General features: G+C 42.4%; 1 protein-coding gene across 14 annotated transcripts in view; it reads left to right on the top strand.

Annotated features, from left to right (window-relative positions):
- LOC101849536 (nuclear pore complex protein Nup98-Nup96) overlaps window positions 1-15,994 on the top strand; it is a 44,921-nt gene that overhangs the window by 2,601 nt on the left and 26,326 nt on the right. For 11 of the 14 annotated variants that reach the window (XM_035969504.1, XM_035969502.1, XM_035969503.1 and 8 more), the window contains 6 exons: window positions 2,546-2,599; window positions 11,635-11,882; window positions 12,073-12,244; window positions 13,626-13,876; window positions 14,078-14,249; window positions 15,715-15,848. In XM_035969504.1, coding sequence (XP_035825397.1) covers window positions 2,581-2,599; window positions 11,635-11,882; window positions 12,073-12,244; window positions 13,626-13,876; window positions 14,078-14,249; window positions 15,715-15,848 — 996 coding nt within the window. In that variant the 5' untranslated portion in view covers window positions 2,546-2,580. The remainder of the gene's footprint in view (window positions 1-2,545; window positions 2,600-11,634; window positions 11,883-12,072; window positions 12,245-13,625; window positions 13,877-14,077; window positions 14,250-15,714; window positions 15,849-15,994) is intronic. The other 3 variants (XM_035969508.1, XM_035969507.1, XM_035969505.1) reach the window with 2 other exon arrangements.

The following is a 15,994-nucleotide window of genomic DNA, read 5'->3' as shown; positions in this document are numbered from 1 at the left end:
AGTGCCTCTGGGTCTGGATTGGCCTCTTTTGTTATCTGGTCCATGTAGATCACGAAGAGCAGAGGGGAGAGATTGCAGCCATGTCTCACTCCGGACTTCAGCAATATTTGATTACTATGTTAAATTTAAACAGCTGCTATTCTGTTAAACATTGACCTAGAGGTAAAAGTATGGTACCAAAATTCTCAGGAGACACAGGCCTTTCGTATGAAAAAGAACGAATTTGACATACAGCTACTTTGAAAATCTGGTACCTAGTGTAATGCTAATATTTTGTTGCATTTGGCGTGGAGTCCATTCTTAGGGAAATTTTGTTTTGTCCATACGTTTTTTTCATTGTAAATGAATAGTTTTCAACTTCCATATATTACCTTGTAGTGGCATAGCCAAGATAACTGCTAAATTTCAAGACTCTATCTCAATTCTAAGACCCCTGTTGCTATGGAAACATGTTGCTGAACTTTGGAGGCAATTTTCTCCTTTTTATGTTTCCTCACCTCGCACAATTTAAAGTTCTGTATTTTCGTCAAATATGGTCATATTTACTTCATTCTTGTTTTAAATTGTAGGGAAAAGGTGAAAATAATGTTAACTCAGTTATGAAATTTCTTTCATATGACTGATAATATATTGACCGGCAGGGACTTAATTATACACTTTGTCACTGGATCACATAATGATACATCATGTAGATCTATAGATGATTAAATATGAGGCTTAGTGTGTTATGTTTTTGCCGCCTCATTGAGCGAAACCTTGCATCTACTGTGAGAAATAAAATTGTGTTTTTGACTTGACTAGAGATTAGGGTGTATCTAATATATATTTATAATGATCATACAAGTAGGCCTAATAGTGTGTAAGGTTTACATTCATAATAATGCACCATTCTTTCCACAAAACTATAATACTTATGTATCAGTGTCTTGAGATGCCTGTAACATACCAAATTCATAAAATTAAAACTATAGGTTTCATGTCTGTTTTATGAGCATGTTTCCTACACTAACTTCATGTAGGAAGACTATAGAGGCCTATGGGGTTGGGTGAAAATTTAAGAGTAATAGGAGTAGGAATCGGAGCTACTATGAATAGATCTGTAGAATTCTTAAAACTTATTTTTGTGTTGTTGTATTTCCTACACTGCGACCATGTCAAGGAAACATTATTATAAATATAGAGCCCCTAAAAGAAGAGAGACTTTTAATTCACAAAACGATAAAATTTGCTATGTATATGCACCTGTTAATGGTCCATTGTCTTTGCATCATGCAGAAACTATGAACAATGGGAAGAAATCTAAACTGAAAGACTATTTGAAACAGTGTGAATATATTTATGCATTTTAAAGACATTCCTACGATCGCTCAAAATTTTGATGATCCTCTGGGGAAGAAACCTCGGAGTGTTCGATAAAATGTTCAAAGATGTTTTTCGAACCTGACGTTTGCCATAATTATGTCGTATATCATGGCGAACAATATGATCAAACCAGAAACATGGCATATGAACAAAATCTACCAAAAAATAATGCACCAGTTTGCTTTAATTCAGATCAAGAATTTAATTTAATGTATCATGATAGACAGCCTTTATCCAAATGCAGACCACAATTTGAAGTAGGTATACAGAGTTTTGTACAGAATCAAGGTTATCGCTCTGTTTGTCTAATCCTAAATATCTTACAGGAACCGTTGTAGCGTAGTTTAAAGTACCAGTACATGAAAATAAAGCCCAATGCCTTTTACTCTGTTTTCAAAAAGATTTTGAACTCTGTCCAGAGCCCGGAAAAAAATTGAAACGAATGACTTTTATTCACTTTCATGTAATTGTACAAGAAGTTCATATATAAATAGGCTGTACTAAAGGTGAATTTGCTGATTTTTCCCCCTGAAAAATGGGTCTATGTGGCGGCCATCTTGGATTTTCAAACCAGTTTCTTAGTGCAGAAAAATTTCATAGTAAATATTGAATCATCAGCCTGAAATTTGGCACACAAGTACAAACCTATATGGACTGGGGGATCCCTGTGAGGATTTTGACCTATCTTTAAAACTAAAAAAGTGAGCCCAAAGTCAATGAACCCCCCATAAGTCAATTGACAAAATTTTAGGGTACGTATTACCCTAAAAAAATTGAATATTTAAAAAATTACACATATTTCCCAATTCCTTCACATAGATCCCCAGAATAAATCTTAAAGCACCTGTGCGCCCAATTTGAAGCTTCTAGCTTACGTAGTTTTTGAAAACTCCTTGCACCAAGGAGGTCACATATGTCAAAAAGTAGATTAAAGAAAAACAGAAAAAACGGGGATTTTAAAAATAATTTTTTGTGCAATTTCCACTTTTCAAACGCCCTTTTAGGCCATTTAGTGTGTTTTTAAAACAGTTTTGTCATTGTGACCCGACAGAACAGATGTCAAAGGATGTTTTTTCCGCAAAAAACAAAAGTTGGATAGTTTGAAAAATGTTATCAATATTGTCTGGGATCGCCAACCCGGGTCTTCCCTTAATAGTTTGTCGATTGATTTTTTTCTCTACAGCACGTGCTTGATGACAAAGCTTGACAAACCTGAAAATGTTTGGAACTTCACTCCGTAAGTCAAAGATATTCTAAGCGGTTTGTAGTGTTTCAACGTTATAGATCTAGTTGGTTATATTCTTCAGTAGGCGTAAAGACTTGATTTTTGGTTTTCATATTTGTCGCTCATCTTATGATTAATTACACATTTAAGGTGCAATTTTGAATGAACAATATTTAAATTTTACTTTTAAAATCTGGTTTTATTTTTACAGTTACGTGTAGCTATTTGATTTACGAAAGACATTTTTTTTTCTGCTGGAAGGTTATATGAAAGGTTTATTTATAAGTAATCTTTCTATGTTGTTTTTATATTTTATTGTTTGCTTTAATTTTGTTTCTATTAGGTAGTTATTTTTTCTGTCTTGTTCTTTGTTTTTCATGTGCACAGAAAGCACTTTGAAGGAAACTTTGGCTCATATCTATCACCAGGGTTAAAGAGAAAGTTTTTTTATATTTTACTTTAGTAGAATGAAAGATGGTTACATTTTCATAACTGAGTAGGAAGAAAATGAAATGTCAGTTGAGTGTTATCTTTTTTAGTCTCACCATTAACTTCATATTCAACTCATTCCTCGGACTGGGTTTTTAATTTTGGTGAATTGGAAGTTTTAATGAAAACAAGGATTTACATAGATATCTATGGACATTTTACACTGATAGTGATACTGTGTTTAGGTCGTCCTGAGGTCGAGGGTGAGTGCAAAGAGGACTGGTCAAGCTGATCTGCACTTCAAAGGTTCTATGCCAATTCGACCATAGGACGGAGAACCTGGGGGTTTTTTCGGGCGAACCTGCGCTGCTCGGCTGAAACAATTCAGTTGTTATGTGTCCTGGCACAAAACTGCTCGCCACCCAACACTGTCCTATGCAGTCTGCTCCCATTTTGTGTAGTCAATACTGAAGGCCTTCGTGGAAGCTTTGATGTTGTTTTTAAGGTATACTTTTTTTGTCCTCCGCGAGAACCTCCCTTGTAGTAGATTGAAAAATAGTAATATTTTTGGGAAGCGATGGTCCAGCGTACGAGCTATGTGACCTGCTCAGCGCAGTTGTCTGCACTTTATGCCTAGGTGGTGTGAAAAGGGTTAATTTTTTGGGGACATTTTGCAGCTATAGAGCACTGTGTGAGAATTATAGTCCAGTATACCTCGTGCTTGGTTGCTATCGTGGTGCTTGTCCAGGCGCTAGCTCTGGCAAGCCCGACAATCACTGCGTTATTGATGATAACATTTCTGGACAGAGTGCTCCCTAGGTAGGTGAACTTGGCCACATTTTTCAGTTATTGTCCATTGATAGTCTTCTTTCTTCATTCTACTAACACTTAGGGGTAGTTAACTGTTGGTTCTCCAATCTCCACTGCAACTGTTTAAAAAAAAAACATATTTGACCGTTTTCCTACTTTGTATGGCCCCTTGCCTTCAGGCAGCCACATTCCTATTTCGAAGGTACTCTGTATTTTTCACAGGCCTACTGACTGGAGTATTTTCAGTTTTGGAAGGAAGTGGTGATTGAAGCAGAACAGGACTAGAATCTAGAGAACAGGAAAGGAAGAGAAAGCGGAACATTTTAGGGAAGAAAACGTGTTCATCGATGGCAGGATTCGTTCCCCAAACCGTGTGACTGAGAGTCAAACGCCTTACCTCTAGACCACTAGAGCCCGTATCCAGCGATAGCGATGACTGGCTGCTCAACAAATGGCTTTCCCGTCTGGCTGGTGCAACACTTTGGTCTTTTTACACTGATTGTTAGGCCAAAGTTGTTGTAGGCAGCAGTGAACTTGTTTACTCTGTTTCATTTTGACTTCTGACCCTGAGACAGTGCTGAAGACACAATCGTCCTCAAAGAGGTCCTCGACAGTGTCCATTAAAATGTTGGTTTTCGCTTGAAGCCTTCCGATGTTGAAGACTAATCCGTCTGTGTGGTAGTTGATACTGGCGCCTATCTCCACATCACTGAATACTTCAGACAGAGCAGCGGAAAGCATTAGGTTGAACAGGGTGGGAGCAAGAACACATCCATGCTTCACTACTTTTATGACTGAGGACTGCTCAGCTGTTGTCTTGGACTCTGACAAGCATGCTGTCATGCGAATGCATTAATAAATCAAACACTCAACAGCAGACACACAGGTCTGTCTTGGTTTATTCTCTGGCAGTGATTCGTTCCAAACATTAATGAGTAGCCTAAAAAAGAAATAAAGACTGCCAGCTGGTGTTCTGGTACTCACATTAACATGAAATTTCACACTGTAAAGGAGAGTGAGAAGCGTATGACTCTTCCCTTTCCCCACGTATGGGTAAACGTGTGGGCGTTATAGTGTATAGAATATAGTCACATCAAGACTAGATGGCTGGATAATGGGTGCCACATCTTTTCTCTGTCCCTGCGTAAAACTATATTGGGGTCTCATCACAGCTAGGAGGTTATTGCCCTGTTCTAAATTTATGACATTGTTGTGATGCTCTTGCATTTCTGTTGATTGTCCATTCCTGACCATCAAGTGTTGGGATCAGAGTAGTAATCTTTTGGGTTTTTGGGTTGGTATTTTTTTCGGGACTACTCCACTGTTATCCTCAAAAAATGTTTCCGTTTCCCCAATACCTCTTGACACATAGTGGCCCAGCCTTCTTTTATTACCTCCCATGTTTGTTCAATGCTGTTATCCACGCCTTGTGTTTCCAACACCTGGAACCTGTTCTTAACTGCTACATTAAACTTCTCTCTTGACGATTACTCTCTCAGAAATTCCGCGTTGTACCGGCACCTACGGTGGACAATCCCCTGTCTTTGCTTTACTTTTAGTTGGATTGTTGAAATGAGCAGATGGACGTCAGAAGCTACGTCTGCGCCCCTGTAAACTTTAACATCCCTTATTGATCTCCGGAATTTCTTGTTGACATAGTTTTACTGATATTTCACTGTCAAGCAAAATTTTAAGGATCATTGGTGTTTTTTCCTGCTTTTGTTTGGTTTTTCAACGTTTTTCTGATTTTGATAAGCTCTTTGCAATGATGCGCATTTAATTTTAAAAACTCTTTTTTACCCCCAGTGAGTTGGGGGTGGGGGGTATAAATAGACCCACTGCTTCGTCTGCAGGAATTGTAACCCCTTCAAAGGCGAGGTGTCGCACACGGACCCCAACCCTCTGGGATCCGGATGCGATACCGACTTTGGTGTATCTTCCTCATCTCCTTCCTTCTTTCTTTCTTCTTCTATCTTTTCTCCCACCACTGACCTCATGTGCAGCAAAAAGAGAGGTCAACCACCCAACAGAGTGGGCGCCTCGTTGACGTGAGGTGCGATCCGTGCGGAGGGAAACCGGGTACCTGGCGGTTGAGGAGAACTCATTCTATGGACTGTCCCTCGCCAACACACCTCTTTGGCACAGGTTTTCCTCTTAGACGGGAGGGTGGCACAGCCCACGCCACTCAATCGGTTGAGAGCTGAAACCCCTTCAAGCCCTGGGTCAATCTTGACCTTTCTCGTGAAGAGTATAGCTCCGGGGTAGCCCTGGCACAGCTCCGGTTATCCGAGCAATGTGCCCCCTTGTTGGGCTCGGTGGCGGGTGGAGGGGGGGGGGGTTGTGGAAGCCCCGGGAGTCGAATCAGCAACAAAACTTCTTCGGATACAAAAACTAAAAAAGACCCTTCCCCAGCCCCCAACGGAAAAAAGTCTCGGCTCGCGGAAGCGGGTGCGGCCGCCGAGCCGAGCAAATCCAAAGGAAAAAGGACCTTTACCGATGCCTCCTTCCTCCGTCCTCCCAAGGAGCTTCCGAGGTAACCGTACATGGCCGTCTCCGGTTAAAAAGACGCGCAGAGAAAGATTACCGATCTGAACCTCTTTAAGACAGGAGATGCACTACGGAAAGTTCTGGGATACATCCCCACATGTGTACAGAAACTTTCCTGTGGTGCACTTCTTGTCAAGTGCGCAGCTGAGGACGAAGTGACCAAACTCCTAGATACCACGACCTTCGGCGGTATTCCATGTAAGTCCGAGCGTTACCAGAAGTTTAACCTCTCGAAGGGTGTCGTCCACAGCCATGAGCTGAAAGGCTGCTCCATGGAAGAAATTGTGGAGCACTATGAGGGAGTGGTCGAAGCCTGCCGGATTACTCTTCGGCGGGGGGAGACCAGTATTAACACAAACACGATTGTACTCACATTCGAATCCAGCCGCCCTCCAGCCACTGTTCGGGCATCTTAATTGATACTTGACGTAGGACCCTATGTGTCGAAACCTCTGCGCTGTTTCAAGTGTCAGAAGTTCGGCCATAGCCAGTCACGATGCCGTCACGCAGCCGCGTGTCTTCGTTGTGGCAAGACCGGGCGTCCTGAGAAGGAATGCAAGGCTAGTCCTTGTTGCCCCAATTGCCACAGCCAGCACACAACGTTCAGCAAGGCGTGCCCGACTTGGCTCCAAGAACGCGCCATCCAAGAATACAAGGCGCGAAATGGCTGCTCGTTTCAGGAAGCCTGTAAGGCTGTCTGCCCACCAATCATGGCCCCAGTCATTGGCCAGTCATACTTAAAGGCAGCCCAGATGGTCGGCAAGGAATTCTACTGTCGACCTCCCAAAGCCCGCGGTCAACAGGCAAGTCTCTATGCCTAAAAGTTAAAAAAACCCGACTATCCTTGTGGCAACCCCCTCTGAGGTGGCACTTTCTAACCGCTTTGGGGTTCTAGAGGAGGACGGGGAGGACTCTTCCTCCGCCCCCTCTTCTCCCCCTCACCCCTCTTCTATCACTTCTTCTTCTTCTTCTTCTTTTTCTTCTTCCACCTCACAGCTCTTCCCTCTGATGAATTGTGAGGTGGACCCTCCCCCCTCTCCCAGCCCCTTCCCAACCCCCTCCGTCTGCTCCACCTTCCCCTACCCCCCCTCCCCCTGCAGACAAACCCCTGCCTATGAACGAGGACAGTGCCGACCCCCTCCCTGGCATGTCCCCGGGAAGGGCGGAGTCCGTCACTCCTCCAAATCCCCCATTAGGCCGCCGTCCAATCCAGGACGGCAACCTAGAAAACACTCTGCCTCCCCCGCAAAGAGGAGTCAGGGTGTTTCTACGAAGCTGGTGCCTTTGTGCTCCAAATATAAAAAGACATAAAGGCGGTCCTACAATGGAATGCCGGCGGAATCCGACCTTCCATTGCGGATTTGCAACACTTCCCACTTGTGGCCTGTATGCAAGAAACAAAATTCGCCCCGGCTTCAACCATGGACTTAACAGGATTTACTACGTATCATCATATTCACACGGAGAACCAGATTGCTTCGGGGGTACCACCATTTACACCGACAACAACACACTCCACAGACCCTCCAGGCTATTGCCGTACGGGTCACCCTGCACAGACCAATCACGATCTGCTCAGTTTACAACGGACCAAATTACCCCCTCAAAATAACCCAACTACATAACTTAAAGGCCCAGCTTCCAAAACCCTTTATTTGGCTTGGTGATTTTAATGCCCACAGCCCCCTTTTTTGGAGACAAACCTTCAGACCTGAAAGGAAAAATAATAGTAGATTTAAAAAAAACAAAAAAACATCTGCCTCTTAAATGATAGGTCCCCAACTTACAGAAACAGAGCCCCTTTAAGCACTTCATCCCTTGACCTCACCTTTTGTACCCCTAACCTAGTCCCAGATCTTGAGTTGTCTGTGCTGGATGACCGTACGGACCGTTTCTCAATTCTTCTAAAAAGCAATAGCCTCCAAAACGACCCTATCCCAGAACGCTTCAACTTCAAAAGAGCACACTGGGACGGGTTTGCCGCTGAATGTTCCCAGATTCTGAATCGCACTTTCGACCTCAACTACAAAAAATCATTGAAAAGCTTTTAGAAATATGCCACAAACACATACCAAAAACAAAAACAAAACCCAGGAAGAACAAGATCTGGTTCTCTGAGGACTGGGATGATGCAGTAAAGAAAATGAAGACAGCATATCGAAAGGCCGTCGACAACACCACCACAGAAAACAAGATTAATTATTTAAAGGCTCGAGCTGAGGCACGTAGATGTCTCAGGGAAAGCAAAAGACAATCATTCAAAAAATGCATCTGCAAAATCAACAGCCAGACACCACTCAACTAAGTTTTCAAAATTGCAAAACAAATTCTTGGGTAGACGCACAGACACCATTCGGCACGTCCAGAGGCCGGATGGAATCATAGCTGAAACACATGTAGACATCGCTAACACAATAGCTACATCTTTCGCCAAAAACTCTTCCCAAGCAAACTACAACACCACCTTTCAAAACATCAAAACTAACAGAGAACAACAACACCTAAACTTCCACTCAAACAACACTGAAACCTACAATGCAGACTTCACATTAGACGAACTAACACCGTGCATCTAGGACCTGGACAATACAGCCTCGGGACAGCATGACATCCACAACCAGATCATTAGACACTTACCCACAGAACACTTACACTCCTGCTAGACATATACAACGACATGTGGCGGTCACACTCCTTTCCAGAGTCTTGGCGTCTCGCCATTGTCATTCCAATACCCGAACCAAACAAAGACCACACTCACCCATCCATTTACAGACCATTCAGAGACCTGCACGCACTCGGCATACTCAGTCACCTCCCTGCCTTCATTGGCAATTTCCATAAGAACCCTTCCTTCCAGGCTCGTGTCGGATCCTCCCTTTCAGATTCCCACCAACAGGAGGAAGGTGTCCCCCCCAGGGGAGCATCTTTTCTCCTCTCCTATTTGAAATCAAAATAGATTCCATCGTAAAAACCCTCCAAAATAGCCTAGACAGCTCGTTATACGTTGACGACTTTTTGATATGATGCCGTTGGAAAAATCCTCAACTAAGATCTATGTAAAGGTTGCAGCTGCACAAACTCGAAAAGTGGGCAAACAATAACGGTTGTAAGTTCTCCCCGTAAAAAACGGTTGCAGTACACTTCTGCCGTTAAGGCAGACGTGTACTGCAGCCGCATATGACACTATACGGGGAAAGGATTCCCGTCCAGGACCAGGCTCGTTTCCTCGGCGTTATATTCGACTAAAAAACTCACATTCATACCACACATCAAAGACCTTCGTGTGCGGTGCCAGAAAGGGTTAAACGTTTTGAAAATTCTATCGCACCCGGAGTGAGGCGGGGACTCAAAACACCTTCTCCATTTGCACATCTCCCTTGTCCGATCCAGGCTTGACTACGGCTGTCAAGTCTACGGATCGGCAAAACCACACATCCTCAAAATGCTAGACCCAGTGCAAAACCAAGGACTCCGCCTCGCTCTGGGGGCTTCCGCGGTTCTCCGGTGGAGAGCCTCCAGGCCGAGGCAAACATACCATCACTCATACTCAGATGCACACACCTCTCACTACAATACGCAATTAAACAGAGCTCAACACCAGAGAGCCTAGCACACGACCGCATTTTTAAAACAAACCCAGAAACCATAAACAAATGCCAAAACAACGAAAAACTCATCAAACCCTACGGCCTCAGAATCTTTGAGGACCTCAAAAACATACACGTTTTCCAAACAAGACACCCAACAATTCCTTTTCTCTGACCTCCCTCCGTGACACGTCACCAAGGCCAAAGTAGAGTTACAGCTGACCACACACGACAAAGCAATCACAAACACCAAAACATTTAGAGTAGAATACAAAAAAGTTTTAGAAAAATACCCCGGTGCGGAGCTTATCTTCAAAGTTGGCTCCAAAAAAGACAATGAAGTGGGCGCCGCAGCCCTATCTTCCCAACAGTACACACCAGAGGACATTCCATCCTGAAGCCTCCATTTTCTCTGCGGAGGCCACTGCCATTGACATGGCACTGAACTCCGTAGAAAACTCTCCTAATAAATCTCTCCTTATCCTTTCTGACTCTCTGTCTTGCATCACCTCACACACAAACAACATACTCCTGCACCCAAAAATAGTTAGGCTACAACAAAGGATACACGCCTTGACTGAAACAGGGAAAGGTATTGTGTTCGCATGGATACCTATCCATGTGGGCATCCGAGGAAACGGGCAGGTAGATGACCTGGCGAAGAAATCCTTATCCCTTCTGTTGGGGTCAACGACGAACACTTAATTAGAAAAAAAAACAACAAATAACAAACTTCACAATATTAAACCCTAACTGGGACCGCGAAATCCCTCGGGCCTCTCCAGAAGAGAGGAAGTCATTTTTACTCGATTACGCATCGGACACACGGCCCTAACACACAAATACCTCCTTCAGGGAGTAGAGAAGCCGTTTTGTGTCGGATGCGACACAGATTTTACCATTAGACACATTTTAACCGAATGTCTCGACTTCAGAGAGACCCGAAGGAAATACTTTAAAAGCAAAAAATTGCAAGACATTTGTTCCATCGTTGTTCCCAACGGAATTTGAGGTATTATGAAGGCCTTTGGCCTTTATTGGAAATTATAGAGTGAAATTAAATTATTAAAATTCTTTTATGTTATTTAGGAAAGTTGTTTTAGATTGAAAATATATTTACACCGAATTTTAAATATTTTAACGTTTTAAGATCTAACTACTGACCTGAGCCCTGCCGTACAGTAAACTGTTGCGAATAGAACTAACTTGTGTTTCGCGCGTTCATATGACCTTATGCATTTGCTAGCGCCGTAAAACCCCATACTAAACTAAATTTAAAAAACCCTTTTTATGGAACTCGGCTGGTCATGCTCGCGTCTTCGTCTAAAAAAGTTGGTTCTAAGACGTGAGTTCAATTTCCGTTTGGGGAGAATTTTTATTGAGTATATACATCTCAATCTTTCTGTAGGGATGTTTTATCCCTGTCGGCTCAGGTTGGCCCTGACAGAACCTCACCTCCTAAATGTTCTAAATTGTGTTGATGGGAGGCATAAAAGATGTACAATTACACATAATTGCAGGTGGTGGTGTAGGAGGACAAAAGAGTTAAAGACTGCCTTTTCTCGTATAACGTCTCTCTCATTTTCATTTTTGTAGCTATTCGGAACTGTCTGAGCATTCACAATTTTTTAATGAAGTGTCTCCATTGTTTTCCTCTCCACTCTCTCGAAGGTTATGGAGGCACTACCAATCAAGCCAGATCTGGAGGTTTGTTTGGTGTTAGCAGCAGTTCCCTCTTTGGCCAAGCCTCTGCCTCTGGAGCCTTCGGCAATGCTGGGGCAAAAGCAGGCGGCACTACAGTGGCGTTTGCCGCCCCCATTGGACAGGACACCATGATGAAGAACGGTGTGACCACCAACATCAACACCAAGCATCAATGTATCGCTGCAATGAAGGAGTATGAAAGCAAAAGTCTAGAGGTAAGTAGTGCAGTTTGTGTACTGGCTTTTTGGGAAATTTTGATTGTCCTAATTAATTTCTTTTTTTCTTTTAAAAAAAATCCCTTTTGTATTTTGAGTGCTGTAATGTGAGGATGATTTGCTGGTATGTACCTGTATTAAGATATGTAAAGCTGAAATAAATTTCCAAAATTGAAATATTGCTTTACAGGAACTGAGAGCAGAGGACTACACAGCAAACCGCAAGTGGAAACAAGCTCCTTCTGACAGCACTGGATATTTTGCAGAAGCCCCTGAGACATCAGGAGCGGGCTTTTTCTTTGGAACTAGTGATGGCCTCAGTGGCAAAAATCTGGAAAGTGGGGCGAACGCAGGCTTTTGGGGTAGGTCGTCAACTTGTTTTGACAAAGAGTATCCATTGTTTGAAAGTCTGCAGTGCTGTGGTCTTCCAAACCCTTGGTATGGTGCCTGCCAAGACCTGGATGGTGTACCAAAGTCATACCAAGAAACTTAACCATTTCCACAGGAAATGCCTCTGGAGAATTATTGGCCTCAGACGGAAGAATAAAATACCAGATACTGAAGTTCTGGTAAGGGCAAATGCTGAGAATCTGTTTTCTTAGCTCAAAAGGATATTCTATTTTCGTTTCATGGTATAGATATGCCCCTTTCCCTATGGTTACTGAAATGTTTAAAACACAAGATCATGCTCTTGGCCTTTGCCCCACTGACATGACCGTTTGACCCCATGGTCTGTGTATCTATGACTTAACCCATTGTTGTCTAAGTTAGTCTAAGGTCCTTTCCAGAAAGCTGCTCCCCAGGTATTGGGTATTTTACTTGTTCTTCAGCAATTGGACAAGCAAACTGGGGTAGCCTCATTAAAACGCTTGTAGCTCTGTTATTTACGGATTGAAATGCTGAAATAGTATGGGTTTAACGCCCCTGTCACCACTATCAGGTCATTTAAGGGGTGGGACCTCCTAGTTTAACGCCCGTCTCCAATAGGACTGATCTACGGATTGATCCAATGTAAAGGATATATTTTTGTTGAGTTTTGAACGTGTTCTGCTGGGATCAACGACAAACACTCTCCCACAGACTGACTTTAGAAATAAAGTAAAAAAATACACCTCATGTCTGTGGGAGAGCCACATGGAAAAACAGAAAAACTATAAACTGTATGTTATAAAACCCAAACTAGAACAGCGAAATCCTTCGGACCTCTCTTGAAGAGACGAAGTCATTTTTACTCGATTGCGCATCGGACACACGGCCCTGACCCACAACAAATACCTCCTACAGGGAGATGAGAAGCAGTTCTGTGTCGGATGCGACACAGATTGTACCATTAGACAAACCTCAACCGAATGTCTAGACTTTGGAGAGATCCGAAGGAAATATTATAAATGCAAGAAATTGCAAGACATTTTTTCCGTCGTTGGTCCCAACAGAATTTTGAATTTTATGAATGGCATTGGCCTTTATGGCAAATTATAAAATTAAAATGAAACAATATTGTAAATTTTTTTATTGTTATTGATAAGAGTTGTTTTAAACTGTAAACATATATTTACACTGAATTTTAATATTTTAGCATTTTAAAGTCAAATTGTTGACCTACCGTGCAGTGGACTGTTACGAATGCTACCAACTAGTGTTTCGCGCGCTCATATGACCTTACGCAGTTGCGAGCGCCGTAAAACCCTATACTATACTACTACTTATCAAGTGTTTTCATTGTTTTCCCTCTCCGCTCACAAGAAGGTTTTGGAGGCACTACCAATCAAGCCAGATCTGGAGGTTTGCTTGGTGTTAGCAGCAGTTCCCTCTTTGGCCAAGCCTCTGCCTCTGGAGCCTTCGGCAATGCTGGGGCAAAAGCAGGTGGCACTACAGTGACGTTTGCCGCCCCCACTGGACAGGACACCATGATGAAGAACGGTGTGACCACCAACATCAACACCAAGCATCAATGTATCGCTGCAATGAAGGAGTATGAAAGCAAAAGTCTAGAGGTAAGTAGTGCAGTTTGTGTACTGGCTTTTGGGAAATTTTGATTGTCCTAATAAATTTCTTTTTTGTGTAGGTTACCAATAAAAAAAAAAATCCCTTTTGTATTTTGAGTGCTGTAATATGAGGATGATTTGCTGGTATGTACCTGTATTAAGATATGTAAAGCTGAAATAAATTTCCAAAATTGAAATATTGCTTTACAGGAACAGAGAGCAGAGGACTACACAGCAAACCGCAAGTGGAAACAAGCTCCTTCTGACAGCACTGGATATTTTGCAGAAGCCCCTGAGACATCAGGAGCGGGCTTTTTCTTTGGAACTAGTGATGGCCTCAGTGGCAAAAATCTGGAAAGTGGGGCGAACGCAGGCTTTTGGGGTAGGTCGTCAACTTGTTTTGACAAAGAGTATCCATTGTTTGAAAGTCTGCAGTGCTGTGGTCTTCCAAACCCTTGGTATGGTGCCTGCCAAGACCTGGATGGTGTACCAAAGTCATACCAAGAAACTTAACCATTTCCTCTGGAGAATTATTGGCCTCAGACGGAATTATAAAATACCAGATACTGAAGTTCTGGTAAGGGCAAATGCTGAGAGTCTGTTTTCTAAGCTCAATTTGACTCAACTTCGCTCGGCTGGCCATGTCGTAAGAATGCCTGATTTTAGAATCCCAAAGGCAGAATTCTGTTCTGAACTGTCCTCGGTGAACTGACACCCTAATAATGTCTTTGAAGGACTTCAACATAAACCTTTCGACATTGGAGAGAATAGCTCCAGACAGACCCAGTTGGAGAGCAGCAGTCACACTGGGCAGCAAGTCATATAAGGCTTCATGAATAAGAAATGCTGAAACCAAGAGAGAAGCCCACAAACTGTGCACATCCACAAGTAGAAGTGGGGCTTTTGAATGCTCAAAATGTGCCAATCTTTTCTTTGCCCGAATTATTGGTCTCATTTGCCATAGCAGAAGGCACAAGACATTTCAACCTATAATTCTCAGAATTCTTCTATTTTGCATAAGAAATATTCCCCTCTGCTGGTACATTGATCATCATCAGACATTCACGGACGAGCTATTATTATCCAGTGGATTCACGATATCTTCCTACTTTACTACACCAGCATAAAGCTTGGTACATCAATTTTTTTTTCAAAGCTTTCAGTATCCTTATTTGCTTCCTTATGAAATGTGGCCCTTTTCCATAAAAATGTTCAGTTTTTACGACTGACAACTACTAGTACTTATTCATTCTTGTAAAGTCTATGTTTGCTTGGTGTTACAAATAAATTGAGAAAGGACGTTTTTTTTAAAACAAACATTAGCAAAGGGCACAAATAAATGTTCTGATTACTATAGTTTGTTATATATGCTGAAAGTTCTCATTATGATTATTGGGGTATTTTGCAAGCTTGACTGTATTTGAGAGCTGAGTGAGTCGAAAAAAGCTATCTGTATGAAAGACAACATTGACTGGAAAAAAGGTTTCTTTTACTTTTTTTTACTTTTAAGCGAATTTTCAACAAGTGAAAATGGAATTCTTTACCCTTGTATTATGAACGTAGAGTGTTGCTGGCCTTTCTTCTGTTCTACGGAGTATGTAATTGTTCATCCAGGAGTGGCATTTGAACTAGTGATTGATACATGCACTTTTATAAGGTTAGCTCTCCTTGGACTTTTAAATTATTTTTTTGGGTGCTTTTATGCAGTCCAGATCTGTTCCTAGGGAAAAGCGGGGACTCCAATACTTTAGCCTTTTGACAGGGTATGCTGTAATTTTATTTCTCTTTGTGTACTTTATAGTAAGGTTTTATGTATTCATATTATTGGTATTCTGTGCTCTTGATAGGTCCTGGCAGCAAAACTTCAGCTGCCACCTCGTCCTTCAATCAGAACAAGTCCTTGTTCGGCACCAGCACAACAACACAATCAGGCTTTGGATTTGGCACTGCCACAGGGACCCAGCACGGCAACGCTGCTGGGGTCAGTTGTGGTTCCTTTTGGTCTCTGTCCTCTTTTTCTCTTTGTCCTTCCTTTTTCTATCTCTGTCCTCTTTTTTTTCTCTGAATACTTAAAATTCTCTCTCTCTCTCTCTCTCTCTCTCTCTCTCTCTCTCTCTCTCTCTCTCT

This window comes from Aplysia californica, unplaced genomic scaffold (genome assembly GCF_000002075.1).
Source record: "Aplysia californica isolate F4 #8 unplaced genomic scaffold, AplCal3.0 scaffold00151, whole genome shotgun sequence".
NCBI lineage: Eukaryota > Metazoa > Mollusca > Gastropoda > Aplysiida > Aplysiidae > Aplysia > Aplysia californica.
The sequence above is the reverse complement of the archived record's forward strand: the minus strand, read 5'-3'. Positions and strand labels throughout refer to the sequence as shown.